At 41.0% G+C, this 16,312-nt stretch overlaps 1 protein-coding gene across 2 annotated transcripts in view; it reads left to right on the forward strand.

The window, feature by feature from the left end:
* The window catches only part of CRYZL1 (crystallin zeta like 1), a 51,560-nt gene that overhangs the window by 24,432 nt on the left and 10,816 nt on the right, over nucleotides 1–16,312 (forward strand). For both annotated transcript variants that reach the window (XM_032175682.2, XM_032175684.2), the window contains exons 5-8: nucleotides 166–210; nucleotides 3,104–3,172; nucleotides 13,109–13,242; nucleotides 14,296–14,407. In XM_032175682.2, the coding sequence (XP_032031573.1) occupies nucleotides 166–210; nucleotides 3,104–3,172; nucleotides 13,109–13,242; nucleotides 14,296–14,407 (360 nt within the window). The remainder of the gene's footprint in view (nucleotides 1–165; nucleotides 211–3,103; nucleotides 3,173–13,108; nucleotides 13,243–14,295; nucleotides 14,408–16,312) is intronic.

The raw sequence follows: 16,312 nt of genomic DNA on the forward strand, positions 1-16,312 counted from the left end.
GTCCTTATAGACCATCAAAATGTTATTGACATTTTTGTCCTTTTTTCTAAGTTGAACAAAATCAGTCTTTTTACAAATCCACAGATTTTAAAAATGTATTTTAATAGTTAAGAATTATATTTAATAAACTTGTAATATTAACTATTGATTTTCTTCACTCTTTAGTTGGAAGCAAGGTATCATTCTTTCAACCAGATGATGAAGTAGTTGGTAAGTTATAGTTCACAGTCTTATTTCCAGTCATCTATTTTACTGTCATCTCTGTTTTTTCTATATAACTATTTATGTTCACTGTGACCTTGCTTCATATAGAAGTACTTTCCAGGCCGGGTGCGGTGGCTCACATCTGTAATCCCAGCACGTTGGGAGGCCGAGGTGGGCGAATCACCTGAGGTCGGGAGTTCAAGACCAGCCTGACCAACATGGAGAAACCCCGTCTCTACTAAAAATACAAAATTAGCCAGGCATGGTGGCACGTGCTTATAATCCCAGCTACTCAGGAGGCTGAGGCAGGAAAATTGCTTGAACCCAGGAGGCAGAGGCTGTGGTGAGCCGAGATCGCACCATTGCGCTCCAGCCTGGGCAAGAAGAATGAAACTCCATCTCAAAAAAAATAAATAAATAAAAGAAAGAAATAGTTTCCTGGTTTTTGGAATTTACTGTCAAATTTCTATTGATGATAAAAACTGGGACCTTGATTGCAATAGCAGAACATTTAAAACTTTTTAATATTTAGCTGTAGAACAGTTTTATAGATAAAAAGATAATCATAGTTGCTACAGTGCTTGGTGTAGCCTTTTTCTGGCAGATGCTTAGTCTGTGGCCAGACTGAAGTCTTTAGGGAGAAGGAAAGTTACAAGTCACATGCTTGAAGGCTGCTGACTGACTGGGCCATATAGAAGCTCCATGCACCATTTCAACTGAAATCATACAGAGCTTTGCTCTTACAACTCTTGTAAAACTAAAAATTGACTTGAAACATTTATTGTTCTTTAAAATCCACAGTATTTTTGCAATTTTGCAACCTGTGTCCTAGACAGTCACACAGACATAGGCTATGACCTTTATAGTTGCAACCTGCATCCTAGAGAGTCACACAAACATAGGGTATGACTTTTATAGTAGTCTTTGAAATTTCCATTTCTCTGTGGAAGACATAAAGTTAGAAAACATTTATATAACTTATATAGGGCCATGTAATATATATTATGCGGTGGTTCACACCTGTAATCCTAGCACTTTGTGAGGCCAAGACAGGAAGATCACTTGAGCTCAGTAGTTCAAGACCAGCCTGGGCAACATTGCAAAAGCTCGGCTCTACATAAAAAATACAAAAATTAGCCAGGCATGGTGGCACACACCTGTAGTCCCAGCTACTCAGGAGGCTGAGGTGAGAGATTGCCTGAGCCTGGAAGTTTAAGGAGCCATGATCACACCACTGTACTCCAGCCTGGTGACAGAGCAAGACCTTGTCCAAAAAAAAAAAAAAAAAAAGAAAGAAAAAATATTTAGCCTTATAGCATTAAAATTATAGCATGCTTGAAATTCTTAAAGGATAGACTTGTAAGAAAGTTTTCATCAGCTTTTTATAGTATTGCCTTTGACTCAGGCATTATCCTGGAGAATTGATTATTTCTTTCTTGTCTTTTTATTCTGCTCAGGAAATCAGTGGCACTCTGTGTTATTCAAGATTCTTTTTGTAAGAAACCAAAAATAAAATTAGACTAGCTTAGAAGAAAAATGGGATTTTATTAGAAACATACTCTGGCCAGGTGTGGTGGCTTACACCTGTAATCCCAGCACTTTGAGAGGCTGAGGTGGGTGGATCACAAGGTCAGGAGTTCGAGACCAGCCTGGCCAATGTGGTGAAACTGCATCTCTACTAATAATACAAAGATTAGCTGGGCATGGTGGTGCACGCCTGTAATCCCAGCTACTCGGGAGGCTGAGGCAGGAGAATCGCTTGAACCCAGGAGGCGGAGGTTGCAGTGAGCCGAGATCGCGCCATTGCACTCCAGCCTAGGCGACAGAGCAAGACTCTGTCTCAAAAAAAAAAAAAAAAATAGAAACATACTGAGGTATGTTATGGAACCAAACTATAGGAAGGTAGCCATGCATCAAGGACAATTTTGTTTATTTGTTTGTTAGTTTGAGACAGAATCTTGCTCTTGTCGCCCAGGCTGGAGTGCAGTGGTGTAATCATGGCTCATGGCAGAACTGAACTCCTGGACTCAAGCAATCCTCCTGCGTCAGCCTCCTCGATAGCTAGAACTACCGGTGCATACCATGATACCCAACTAATATTTAAATTTTTCTTTTGTAGAGATGAGGTCTCACTATGTTGACCAGGCTGGCTTTGGACTCCTGGCCTCAAGCAATCCTCCTGCCTTGGCCTCCCAAAGTGTTGGATTACAAGTGTGAACCACTATGCCCAACCTGTCAGGGACAATTTTTTTTTTTTTTTTTTGACACAGAGTCTCACACTGTTGCCCGGGCTGGAATGCAGGTGCAATCTCAGCTCACTACAACCTCCATCTCCCAGATTCAAGCAATTCTCCTGCCTCAGCCTCCCAAGTAGCTGGGATTACAGGTGTCTGCCACTAATTTTTTATATTTTTAGTAGAGACAGCTAATTTTTTATATTTTTAGTAGAGACAGGGTTTCTCCATGTTTGCCCAGCTAATTTTTTATATTTTTAGTAGAGACAGGGTTTCTCCATGTTGGCCAGGCCGTTCTCGGACTCCTGACCTCATGATTCACCTGCCTCAGCCTCCCAAAGTGCTGGGATTACAGGCATGAGCCACCACGCCCAGCCCATCAGGGAGAATTTTAACAAGGAGTCCAGATGCTCCCAAGACTCTGACTTCATTCTATAACATCAGCCATCATCTTACTATCACTCAGAGGGGAAAGAAGAAAGAGATAGCAGGAGTGGCACAGTGCACTTCCCTTCCCATTTCTGAATTTTTTCTTGTCCATACTAGTAATTACTGGAACCTTCCTCAAAATTTCACTGAACAAAATTTGTAATAATACTTACTGGCCTCTCATTAGGAATGAATTTTTGACTTATATCCCTTAAATTTCTTGTTTTGATTTTTAGGAATTTTGCCCCTGGACTCTGAAGACCCTGGACTTTGTGAAGTTGTTAGAGTTCATGAGCATTACTTGGGTATGTAGCAATTCAGTACTTTGGAGCTCACATAAGTCTTACTTCATTGACATATGGTTTAATAACATTTTAATTTTTTTGAATCTATCATAAGTGTTGTACTTAATAAAGTATCATTAGCCAGTCATGTATGTAAAAAATGTTACCTGGTCATGTGAATACTTCTAGCTTATAATTAGTATTCATAAAATTCATATTCAGACTAAACAATATATAGACCTTTAAGTTTTACTAACACTGCTCATGGTAAGATCTTTGAAAAGTGGTTTCTGTCTTGGCTCTTAAATTATATCCCTAATCAGAATTAAAAATTTTTGTTTACTCTTGGTTATTGACTGAAACAAAAAATGTATAGAATTTAGACAGTACATGTAGAGTTTGAGACAGGAATGAATCGAGAACACTCATCTCAAGCTGGGTGCAGTGGCTTACACCTGTAATCCCAGTACTTTGGGAGGCCAAGGTGGGCAGGTCACCTGAGGCCAGGAGTTTGAGACCAGCCAGGCCAACATAGCGAAACCCGGTCTCTACTGAAAAGACAAAAAAATTAGCTGGGCGTGGTGACACACGGCTATAATTCCAGCTACTCAGGAGGCTGACACATGAGAATCGCTTGAACTCTGGAGGTGGAGCCGAGACTGCACCACTGCACTACAGCCTGGGTGACAGAGCGAGACTCTGTCTCAAAAAAGAAAAAAAAAGAGCACTTATCTTTGGTTTCTATTGCAGATATCTTTTGACTAGTGTTGAGTTTAACTGAAATGTTCGTTTTTAATTTTTCTTATGGTAATTTACTTTTTTAATATTTAAAGTACACATACACACACACACTTCATGAAACCATATTAAACAGTTGCTTCATCTCCTAAGTAATCAGGGGAAAGCAATTAAAACCACTTAGCGATAACATTATGCTTCCACTAGACTGACAAAAGTTAAAAAGTCTGACCATCAGCCAGGTGCAGTGGCTCACGCCTGTAATCCCAGCACTTTGCGAGGCCGAGGCGAGCAGATTATTTGACGTCAGGAGTTTGAGACCAGCCTGGCCAATATGGCGAAACCCTGTCTCTACTAAAAATACAAAAAATCTTAGCTGGGCTGTTGGTGCATGCCTGTAATCCCAGCTACTCTGGAGGCTGAGGCAGGAGAATCACTTGAACCCGAGAGGTGGAGGTTACAGGGAGCCGAGATGGCACCACTGCACTCCAGCCTGGGTGACAGAGTGAGACTTCGTCTCAAAAAAAAAAAGAAATCTGACCATCCCAAAGGGTGGGAAGGATGTGGAATGATGGAACCTTTCATGCACTGGAGTGTAAGTTGGTACAAATATGTTAGAAAATAATTTAGATATACATCCTAATTAATGATGTATATATACCAGACCTAGTAATTCCACTTATGTAGCCTATGGAAATTTGATGTGCACTAGGAGACATACTGCATAAGAGTTGATAGTAGCGTTATTTGTAATAGTGAAAGAAACTGGAAACCGCCCAAATGTCCATCACCAAGCAAATAGATAATTGAAAATATTCATAGAATGAATTTCTATTTAGCAGTGAAAATGAGTAAGAGCTAAACATATCAAAGTGAAAAAACATATCAAAGTGAAAAAAGCAAGTTACAGAAGAATACAAACAGTCCCATACCATTTATTTATATACAGTTCAAAAATGTACAAAATTAAGCATATGTTATTTAAGGATATAGAGAAAAGGTAGAGGATGGAAAGTTGGGTAGAAGTTACCTGTGTGAGCAGGGGAGGAAGATATGGTCAGTGGATACATCAGGACTCCAGTGGTACAGCCAGCATATATTTCTTATGCTGGGATTCATTATGTTCTTCATACCATATCCATAGTTGCAAATACCTTCTTTTACGTTCTTGAACTATTGAATTAAACCTTTTCCTAAGTTCTTTTCTTAAATAATGTGATCTCTAATCAGACCTTTTGGGAACAGAGGCCAATTTGGATTTGGGTCTTCCAAAAATAGTAATCTTACTCAGTTGGGTCCATACAGTAACTTGAGCTAGGCTACCAAATCATTGGCATTTCATTTCTAAAATTATAAAGTAATTTTTATTTAAATTAATGTCATTCATTATATCTAAAATTTCCAATAATACTCTATTGTTTTATTAAAAATTAATTTCCAAAAGATACTTTTTCAGAGATCTGAGGCCTGTACTTATTGGAATGTACATTAAGCCTAGATTAGGAGCCAAGTATGTGTCTTCCTTTGAAAGATAAAGACCTCTCAAATACCATGCAGTGAGAGTATCTAATCCAGAGCTATCTTGAAATTGTGCAGTTTGAAAATTGAGGACTGCCACTGGCTCCTTTACGGGAAACTATCCTATTTTTGGCCCCAGAGTTTCCTTGAATGGTTGGCCTTATTGCCCTGTTCTTTCGAGAATGTTGTGAATATGGAGTCTTTTCATTAAGTAACCAACACTAAATTACTATAGAAGATAAATTATTAAAAACAACAACAATTGGCTGGGCGCGGTGGCTCATGCCTGTAATCCCAGCACTTTGGGAGGCCGAGGTGGGTGGATCGCCTGAGGTCAGGAGTTCGAGACCAGCCTGGCCAACATGGTGAAACCCTGTCTCTACTAAAAATATAAAAACTAGCCAGGCATGGTGGTGGGCGCCTATAATCCCAGCTACTTGGGAGGCTGAGGCAGGAGAATCACTTGAACTCAGGAGACGGAGGTTGCAGTGAGCCAACACAGTGCCACTGCACTCCAGCCTCGGCGACAGAGTAAGACTCTGTCTCAAAAAAAAAAAAAAACAAAAAAACAACAACAACCAAACAAGGCCCATTCCTTTAGGCACCGATGAACATTGGAGAATTATGACATGGACCAGAAGGAGAAAAGCAAATTAGAGCATCCATTTGCCAGCTCTAAAGTTTAAGCTAAGACAGGCAAACCACACAAATGGCCTTTTTCTTCTACCTTATTTATAAATCAGGAAGATGGATTAAAGTCCAGAAATTATGTAGAGAAAACAATTGCAGATATTCCTTGAGGAAGAAAACACAGCAAAATATTTCTTTAAAAGAAGTATGACAGGCGTGGTGGCTCATGCCTGTAATCCCAGCACTTTGGGAGGCCAAGGCGGGTGGAACCTTTCAAGAGTTTGAGACCAGCCTGGCCAACATGACAAAACCCCATCTCTACTAAAAATATAAAAAATTAGCCGGCTGAGGTGGCACATGCCTCTAGTCCGAGCTACTCGAGAGGATGAGGCACGAGACTCGCTTGAACCCAGGAGGCAGAGGTGAGCCAAAATTGTGCCACTGTACTCCAGCCTGGGCGACAGAGCGAGACTTTGTCTCAAAAAAATAAATAACATAAAATAAGTACTTTGAGCCCAGGAGTTCAAGACCAGCCTTGGCAACTTGCTTGTCTCTACCAGCAAATAAAATTTTGTAAAAAAAAAAAAAAAAAGAAAAAGAAAGAAAAAAAAAAAGGCTGGGCACGGTGGCTGATGCCTGTAATCCCAGCACTGGGAGGCCGAGGCAGGCAGATCATAAGGTCAGGAGATCGAGACCATCCTGGCTAACACAGTGAAACCCCATCTCTACTAAAAAATACAAAAAAATTAGCCAGGCGTGGGGGCAGGTGCCTGTAGTCCCAGCTACTCAGGAGGCTGAGGCAGGAGAATGGCCTGAACCCGGGAGGCGGAGCTTGCAGTGAGCCGAGATCGCGCCACTGCACTCCAGCCTGGGCAACAGAGCGAGAAAACGAGACTCTGTCTCAAAAAAAAAAAAAAAAGAAAAATATTTTAAGAATGGGCAACATAGCAAGATCATCTCAATAAAAAGTTTGTTTAAAAAAAAAATACTAGGCCAAGCACAGTAGCTCACACCTATAATCCCAGCACTTTGGGAGGCCAAGGTAGAGCCAATCGCTTGAGCTCAGGAGTCCGAGACTAGCCTGGATAACATGGTGAAACCTCATCTCTACAAAAAATCCAAAAAAAAAAAAAAAACTAGGTATGGTGGTGTGTGCCTATAGTCCCAGCTGCTTGGGAGGCTGAGAAGGAAGAATCGCTTGAACCTAGGAGGTTGAGGCTACTGTTAGCTGTATTTGCACCACTGCACTCTAGCCTGTCTCAGAAAAAAAGTAGTAGTTTAAGAAGGACCTCTTACACAGCAAAGGAAACAACAGTGTGCAGAGACAGCCTACAGGCTAGGGGGAAATGTTGATAAGCCATACATCTGATAAGGGGTTAATATAGTGATATAGAAGGAGCTCAGACAATAGCAAGAAGAAAAAACAATTAGAAAAGGGTCAAAGGACCTGAATAGACATTTCTCAAAAGAAGACGTGAAAAAATACTCGACATCAGTAATCATTAGGGAAATGCAAATTAAAACCACAAAGAAATACCATCTCATATCTGTCAGAATAGCTGCTATCAAAAAGACGAAAGGTAAATATTGGCGAGAATGTGGAGAAATGGGAAACTTTGTACGCTATTGGTGAGAATGTAAATTAGTACAGTCATTATGGAAAGTGTATGAATGGTCCTCAAAAATCAAAACAGAATTACCATATGATTCAGCAATCCTCCTTCTGGATATTTTCCCGGAAGCTTTGAAATCAGATGTCTGCACTCCCATGTTCATTGCAGCACTATTCACAACAGCCAGGTTATGGACTCAACCTAAGTGTCCATCAACAGATGAATGAATAATATGGTATAGATATACACAATGGAATACTCTTCAGCCTTTAAAAAGCAGGAAATTGTGTCATTTATGACAACACAGATGGAAATGGAGAGCACTATGCTAAGTGAAATAAGCCAGGCACAGAAAGGCAGATACAGCATGTTCTCACTTCTATGTGGAATCTAACACAAACTCATAGAGGCAGAGAGTAGAATGGTGGCTACAGAGGCTGCGGGCTGGGGAGAATGGAGTGTTGATGGACAAAGGGTATAAAATCTCAGCTAAACAGGAGGGATATGTTTTTATTTATTTATTTATGAGACGGAGTTCTGCTCTTATTGCCCAGGCTGGAGTGCAATGGCGTGATCTCGGCTCACTGCAACCTCCGCCTCCCGGGTTCAAGCGATTCTCCTGCCTCAGCCTCCCGAGTAGCTGGGATTACAGGTGACGGCTGCCACACCTAGCTACTTTTTGTATTTTTAGTAGAGACAGGGTTTCTCCATGTTGGCCAGGCCCGTCTCAAACTCCTGACCTCAGGTGATCTGCCCACCTCGGCCTCCCAAAGTGCTAGGATTATAGGCGTGAGCCACCGTGCCCAGCCGAGGGATATGTTTTTATTTTCAGTTCTTTGTACAGCATGGTGAATATAGTTAATAATAGAGTATTGTACATTTCAAAATTCCTGAGAGTAAATTTCAAATGTTTTCATCATAAAATATGTTAAGTATTTGAGATGATGGCTATGTTAATTTGCTTGATTTAATTATTCCACATTGTATTCATAAATCATAGCATCATTTTGTGCCCCGTAAATTTATACAATTATAATTTGTCTATTTACAATGTTAAAAAGAATGACTAACAGTGTGTCCTTTAGGCTAGATCCTAGGCATGCTGACTGCATCTATAAATGAGGACACTCAGCTGAATAACCTCTAATCTCTGTTGTAGCTCCAACCTTTTGTAAAAGGGAATAATTTCAGTTTCCCGGCAAGTTTGTAGGGGAAAACTTTCAGTTCACCACAACTCTATTTTAGTTTCTATTACTTGCCTGGTGATTTTTTTTGTATATAATTTGTTGTTGTTTTTTAATTTGTCTTTGGTGTTTTGTTTTTTGTTTGCTTGTTTATTTTTGAGACAGGGTCTTACTCTGTAGCCCAGGCTGCAGTGCAGTGGAACGATCACAATTCGCTGCAGCCTCAAACTCCTGGGCTCAAGCGATCCTCCCACCTCAGCCTCCCAAGTAGCTGGGACAATAGGCGTGCACCACCATGCCTAGCTAACTTTGTTTTGTAGAAACTGGTCTTGCCGGCTGGGCGCGGTGGCTCACGCTTGTAATCCTAGCACTTTGGGAGGCCGAGGCGGGCGGATCACGAGGTCAGGAGATCAAGACCACGGTGAAACCCCATCTCTACTAAAAATACAAAAAATTAGCCGGGCGTGGTGGCGGGCGTCTGTAGTCCCAGCTACTCGGAGAGGCTGATGCAGGAGAATGGCGTGAACCCGGGAGGCGGAGCTTGCAGTGAGCCGAGATCGTGCCACTGCACTCCAGCCTGGGTGACAGAGCGAGACTCCGTCTCAAAAAAAAAAAAGAAACTGGTCTTGCCTTGTTGCCCAGGCTGGTCTCTAACTCCTGAGCTCAAGTGATCTTCCCGCCTTGGCCTCCCAAAGTGCTGGCATTACAGGTATGAGCCACTATGCCCGGCCTTCATGATTGTTTAATGAGTGCTCAGTGCTCAGTCACTTTCAACTCAAGTAAGTCTGTTCTTTACCAAACCAAAGAGCTATGTTTCAAACATTCCCCCAAAATGTGGTGTTAGTCCTGTTTCTCCAACTTGATAATAGAGTTAAAGAGTAGAGTAATTCTTCCAACTCTTTTGTACTTTTCAGTTCTTAAGCAATTCTGTCAAGCCTAAAACTAATTTTATTTTTCATTCAAAATTTTCAGCATTGTTTTTATTCCTTTGGAGCTAAACTAGAAAGAGATCAAATTATAATTCTTGGATGCGGAAATATGGCTCTCATTTATTTGTTAAATTGTTTTTTTGGTTTTTGAGATGGAGCTGCACTCTTGTTGCCCAGGCTGGAGCTCAATGAATGGTGTGATCTCAGCTCACTGCAACCTCTGCCTCCTGGGTTCAAGTGATTCTCCTGCCTCAGCCTCCCAAGTAGCTGGGATTACAGGCATGCGCCACCACGCCTGACTAATTTTTTGTATTTTTAGTAGAGACGGGGTTTCTCCATGTTAGTCAGGCTGGTCTTGAACTCCCAACCTCAGGTGCTCTGCCTGTCTCGGCCTCCCACGGTGCTGGGATTACACGTGTGAGCCACTGCACCTGGCCTTATTTGTTTAGTTTTTATAACATAATAAACACCTGTGGACCCCCAACACAAAAGCAAGTGTGTTGACATTAACCCACATCTAACCATGCAATTTTTTTTTTTTTTTTGAGACAAAGTCTTGCCCTGTCACCTAGTCTGGAGTGCAATGGCACGATCTCAGGTCACCGCAACCTCCATCTCCCGGGTTCAAGCGATTCTCCTGCCTCAGCCTCCCAAGTAGCTGGAATTACAGGTGCCTGCCACCACGCCTGGCTAATTTTTGTATTTTTAGTAGAGATGGGGTTTCACCATGTTGTCCAGGCTGGTCTCAAACTCCTGACCTCAGGTGATCTGCCAGCCTTGGCCTCCCAAAGTGCTGGGATTACAGGTGTGAGCCACCTTGCCTGGCCAGTTAGCATTTCTTTAAGGACAACATGATTGAGTTTTTAATAAAAATATGGTAGTCCCAATCCTTTTGATAGAAGATGTTCCCAATAAGTAAATTATACATTGATTGAGCATGCACTGTTGAAATAGATGTGCTTTAAAGTCATATATTCACCTTATGAGCTACGTGGCATTAGACAAATTAATCAATTACCCTGAACCCTATTTCATAATCCGTAAAATTGGGAGAATAGCTATCTTAAAGAGTTACCTAAGGAATAAAGTACTGTGTGTGCTATCTCCTGGTGCTTAATATGTTTTTACTGTTTTAATTCTCAGCTCTTGTCTGAGCATTTCAACATGCATGTTTGAATGCTCCACTTCGCCCACTAGATGGCGCTAGTTTGTTGCTAAATGCAGTACTGACTATGGCTAGTCCACATGAATCATTGCTATTAAAGGAAACATTTGAAAGAGCTGGTAAAGACTGAAAATGTTATAAAGTTGATCTTAGGTAAAATGAGAAAGAATTTCTTGGCCAGGCGTGGTGGCTCACACCTGTAATCCCAGCACTTTGGGAGGCCGAGGTAGGCAGATCACCTGAGGTCAGGAGTTCAAGACCAGCCTGGCCAACATGGCGAAACTCCATCTCTACTAAAAAAATACAAAAATTAGCCAGGCCTGGTGGCGTACACCTGTAATCCTAGCTACTCGGAAGGCTGAGGCAGGAGAATTGCTTGAACCCAGGAGGGGGAGGGTGCAGTGAGCCAAGATCGCGCCACTGCACTCCAGCCTGGCGACAGAGTAAGACTCCATCTCAAAAAAAGAAAAAGAAAAAGAATTTCTTGTATTGCAGAAAAATTACATCAGTGTACAGCATAAATACAAAACAAAAATTAAATAGTGAAACATGTTAAGGAATAGTTTCACGGTCAGATCATGCGGAACTTTTTAAACTATATTAGGAGTTGCATTTGGTTCCAAGTACAGTGTAAAGCCATGATAAATTTTAAGCAGAGAATTGTTAGGATGTCATTTATCTTTTTAAAATATCATTCTGATGCTTCTGTTTTTTAAAGATACTGTTAAAGAGATTGAAAACAGAAGGCACAAAGTTGAAAATAATATTTACAGCACATGAACAAATGACTTCTCTAGAATATATAAAGAATTCCTGTAAAGCTCTAAATAAGAAAAAGACAAAACAATAGAAAAATTGATAAACACTTGAAAAAGGAATTCACAAAAGGAATTCCAGATGGCCAGTAAACATGGAAAGATGCTCAACCTCTTTTAGTAGTCAGAGAAAGCAAATTAAAATCATAATAAGAAACTATTACCTACCTACATAATTGGTAAAAATGTATAAATGTGATCATTCCACAAGTTGACAAGAACATTCACAGCAACAGGACACTACTGTGGGAAAGTAAATTGATGCAATTACTTTGGAAAAGTGTAGTTAAGGAACAGATAATATACCTGGGACCTGGGATTTCCACTCCGATTTAAATATCCTAGGAAAAACCATGCACAGTGTGACTATCTTTCATACACGAACACACTTAGCAGCATTGTTTGTAACTGACAAAAATTGGAGACAACACAAATGTTCATCAGCTAAACAATGAATAAGCAAATGAAGGTGTTTTTAATATATTGGAATACCATAAAACAACAAGAATGAAAGTGCTCTAACAGCCTCATCCACAGAAAGGATGCCTTAAAAACATGATGTGGAGCATAAAAAGCAAGGTAGAAAAGAATGCATATGGTATGATTCCATTCAGATAAAGTTTAAAGCCTTGGCAATATGAATTTGAGTTCGTCTGTCACCAGGTGAGTACAGTCGATTTCCGTCATGCAACCTCCACCTCCGGTTCCCACCTCTCCTGCGACGGGGTTTCACCGTGGTCTCCATCTCCTGACCTCGTGATCCGCCCGCCTCAGCCTCCCAAAGTGAGCCATTACAAGTGTGAGCCACTGTGCCCGGCCAGAGACGGGGTTTCACCGTGTCAGCCAGGATGGTCTCGATCTCCTGACCTTGTGATCCGCCTGCCTCAGCCTCCCAAAGTGCTGGGTTTACAGGCATGAGCCACCGCGCCAGGCCACGAAATTGTATTATTTAGGAATGCGTACTTGAGTGATACAAATAAGAAATTGCATGAGAATGGTGGTGACCTTTGGTGAGGAGAGAAGAGGCTGCTGGGGTGATGGTTGTGCTCTCTCTCCACCAGGATGGTATACCGTTAACTTTGCATATTTCCTTTATATTTATTCATCCAGCTGTATTTTATATTTTACATACTTTTTCTGCATGTTTTATTTCACAATATAAAAAGTTTTAAAAATACACACACACTAACTCCTATGTGGAGAATTATTCATGGGCAAATAATGGAAAGTATTGTAGGTAAGAGAGAATGGGAGTAGGGGCTTGGACCAGGGCCATGGTAGTACTAGAGATGGAGAGAAATAGATCCAGGAGGTAGGACTCATGGGACTTGCTAACAGATTGTTTCTTCTTGTTCTTTACGATAGTTCATAAACCAGAAAAGGTCACATGGACAGAAGCAGCAGGAAGCATTCGGGATGGAGTGCGCGCCTATACAGCTCTGCATTATCTTTCTCATCTCTCTCCTGGAAAATCAGTGCTGATAATGGATGGAGCAAGTGTAGGTGCTAATGGTTTTGTTAAGAAACAGACAAGCATACTGTAAACTTAGGAAATTTAGCAATGAGCCATCCATTTGCTAATATAATTCTTTGCCAATAGCTTATTGATTGACTTTTTTTTCCAGTGTTCTATTTTGTTATAATAAGCAGCTTTTATCAATAGAAGATCAAAGTTAGATTTACTGTGATTAGTTTATGACTTTGAATCTGCTGGTACATTAAAAAGCAGACAAGCCATTTTTATTCATTCCTGTTAGACAAAGCCTAAGATACCACATGAGCCTTTGAAGTCATAGTCCAGAACTCCCTACCAGCTTTGTAGCCTATTTCCCACCCTCACACTTACGTTGATCAAGTATTGGCATTTTATATATAGATGGATCACACAAAAGATTAACACGTCCTAATTTAAACATATTACATATATCAAAAAATAGTTCAAGAACTAAAACAATACATAAAATATTGTCATCTAAAAATGTTAAGAAAAACTTGAAATTATAGTTTTATCTTCTAACTGGCTTGTGATGAAATGCTTTCTTCCTGCTTTTCTTTGAAGAAAAGGCAAAGCTGTCTTCAACACTAGCTTTAGCCTGATATCCAACATCAGGATAGTAGTGTTTGCCTGAACTTACCCACGGGTCTGAATAGGATGGAGCTTTTGAAGTGTTGATCTTCAAAGACAGGTAGCTGGACTCCCATATATAGTATATAATTAGCTTAGACCATCACATTGACAAGGCCCAGTTTTCTCTTTGCAAGGCCATGTGTCTGAATGTGGCCCTCCATCCTTGAAATTATGTGCTGTGGTCAGACCGAGTGACAGCATGTGACATGCAGCTTTTCCACCAGCCCTTGTAAAGAAGAAAGTCAATCAAATATTTCCCCTATTAAACTTGCCCATAACTTTGCTCTTTTCCTATTAGATAACATTTTAAAATATACTAAAGTAACACTAAAGAATTATACTTTATTAAATAATATAAAGAAATCAATTCAATATGGCCTCTGACCTATAACCATCCACCCACTGTATATTTTTTTCTACACAGGCATTTGGTACAATAGCTATTCAGTTAGCACATCATAGAGGAGCCAAAGTGATTTCAACAGCATGCAGCCTTGAAGATAAGCAGTGCCTTGAAAGATTCAGACCTCCCATAGGTGGGTAATATTACGAGCACAGACTTTAAAACAGGAAATTTTGAAGGAAAATCACCTTTAAAAATGTACTTGTAAAACCAAGTACAAAATCCTTGGCCAGGTGCAGTGGCTCATGACTGTAACCTCAGCACCTTGGGAGGCCAGGGTGGGAGGATCGCTTGAGCCCAGGAGTTTGAGACCAGCCTGAGCAACATGGAAGACCTCATCTATATGTAATCTTAAAAAGAAAAAAATTATAAAATCCCAAACGAAAGTCAGTTTCAAAATGCAGTGTATGTGCTATCTCCCAATTTACTTTTTTTTTTTTTATTTAAACAGGGTCTCACTGTGTCACCCAGCAGGAGTACAGTGGCACAATCATGGCTCACTGCAGTATGGACCTCCCTGGGGTCAGGTGATCCTGCCACCTCAGCCACCTGAGTAGCTGGGACTACAGGCATATGCCATCACGCCCGGCTAATTTTTTGTATTTTTTGTAGAGATGGGTTTAGCCATGTTGCCTAGGCTGGTATCAAACTTCGGAGCTCAAGCAATGCACCCACCTTGGCCTCCCAAAGTGCTGGAATTACAGGCATGAGCCACCATATCCAGCTCCAATTTACTTAAGTGATAGTTTTAATGTTAATTATTTATGTTTTTTTGAAACTTACATTTTTCAATGTTTTTTCCTGTTTGCCCCATTGTTTTTAACAATTTACTTAACTTTGAATTAGGTGAACTTTGTTGCAGTTTAGAAACACCTGATGCAGGCTGGGTGTGGAAGAACTGGAGACAAGCCTCAGAGAACTAGCTTCCCCAAGGATATACACCTAGTAAAGGACTGGAATGAGATTTGAACCCAGGCCTGTCTGACAGTAAAGCTCACATTATTTCCATTGTTACATTATGCTTGTGACAGAGATAACCAAGAAATAGAAGGAAGGCAATACAGGGGCTGGAGAAAGGAGGAGAATAGGAAAAAGAAGAGATTTGAAAATAGGATGGAGAAAGAGCACAGGCTGGGCATGGTGGCTCACATCTGTAATCCCAGCACTTTGGGAGGCCGAGATGGGTGGATCACTTGAGGTCAGGAGTTCAAGACCAGCCTGGCCAACATGATGAAACCTCATCTCTATTAAAAATACAAAAATTAGCTGGGCGTGGTGGCAGACGCCTGTAATCCCAGCTACTCAGGAGGCTGAGGCAGGAGAATTGCTAGAACCCGGGAGGTGGAGGTTGCAGTGAGCCGAGATCATGTCAGTGCACTCCAGCCTGGGCAACAGAGCGAGAGTCTGCCTCAAAAAAAAAAAAAAAAAAAAGCATGAATGGGCCGGGCACAGTGGCTCACACCTATAATCCCAGCACTTTGGGAGGCCGAGGCGGGCAGATCATGAGGTCCAGAGATCGAGACCATACTGGCTAACATGGTGAAACCCGTCTCTACTAAAAATACAAAAAAAAATTAGCTGGTGTGGTGGCAGGCACCTGTAGTCCCAGCTACTCAGGAGGCTGAGGCAGGAGAATGGCGTGAACCTGGGAGGTGGAGCTTGCAGTGAGCCGAGATCGCACCACTGCACTCCAGACTGGGTGACAGAGCAAGACTCCGTCTCAAAAAAAAAAAAAAAAAAAGCATGAATGGTATGAAAAAAAGAACATGAATGAAGAGAAAATTTCTTATTTGTTAATTTGCCTTTCCTAGATTGCTTTGTCCCCCTTTTCCTTTTGTCCTCTTCCTCCTTGCCTCCAAATCCTAGATTACTCTGTTGGACTACACCACTAATCTGAGCAGCTCTAAGAGGAATTCTCTTCAACTAGAAGGTGTTAAAAGATACAGAAAGGGAATACAAACATGTTGTTATTTGCCAGTTCAAAATTCTGAGAATTATTTTTAATTCTGTCAATAATTTATATTCTATTAATATGATA

The sequence above is a fragment of the Hylobates moloch genome, unplaced genomic scaffold (genome assembly GCF_009828535.3).
Source record: "Hylobates moloch isolate HMO894 unplaced genomic scaffold, HMol_V3 SCAFFOLD_14, whole genome shotgun sequence".
In the NCBI taxonomy this organism is placed as follows: Eukaryota; Metazoa; Chordata; class Mammalia; order Primates; family Hylobatidae; genus Hylobates; species Hylobates moloch.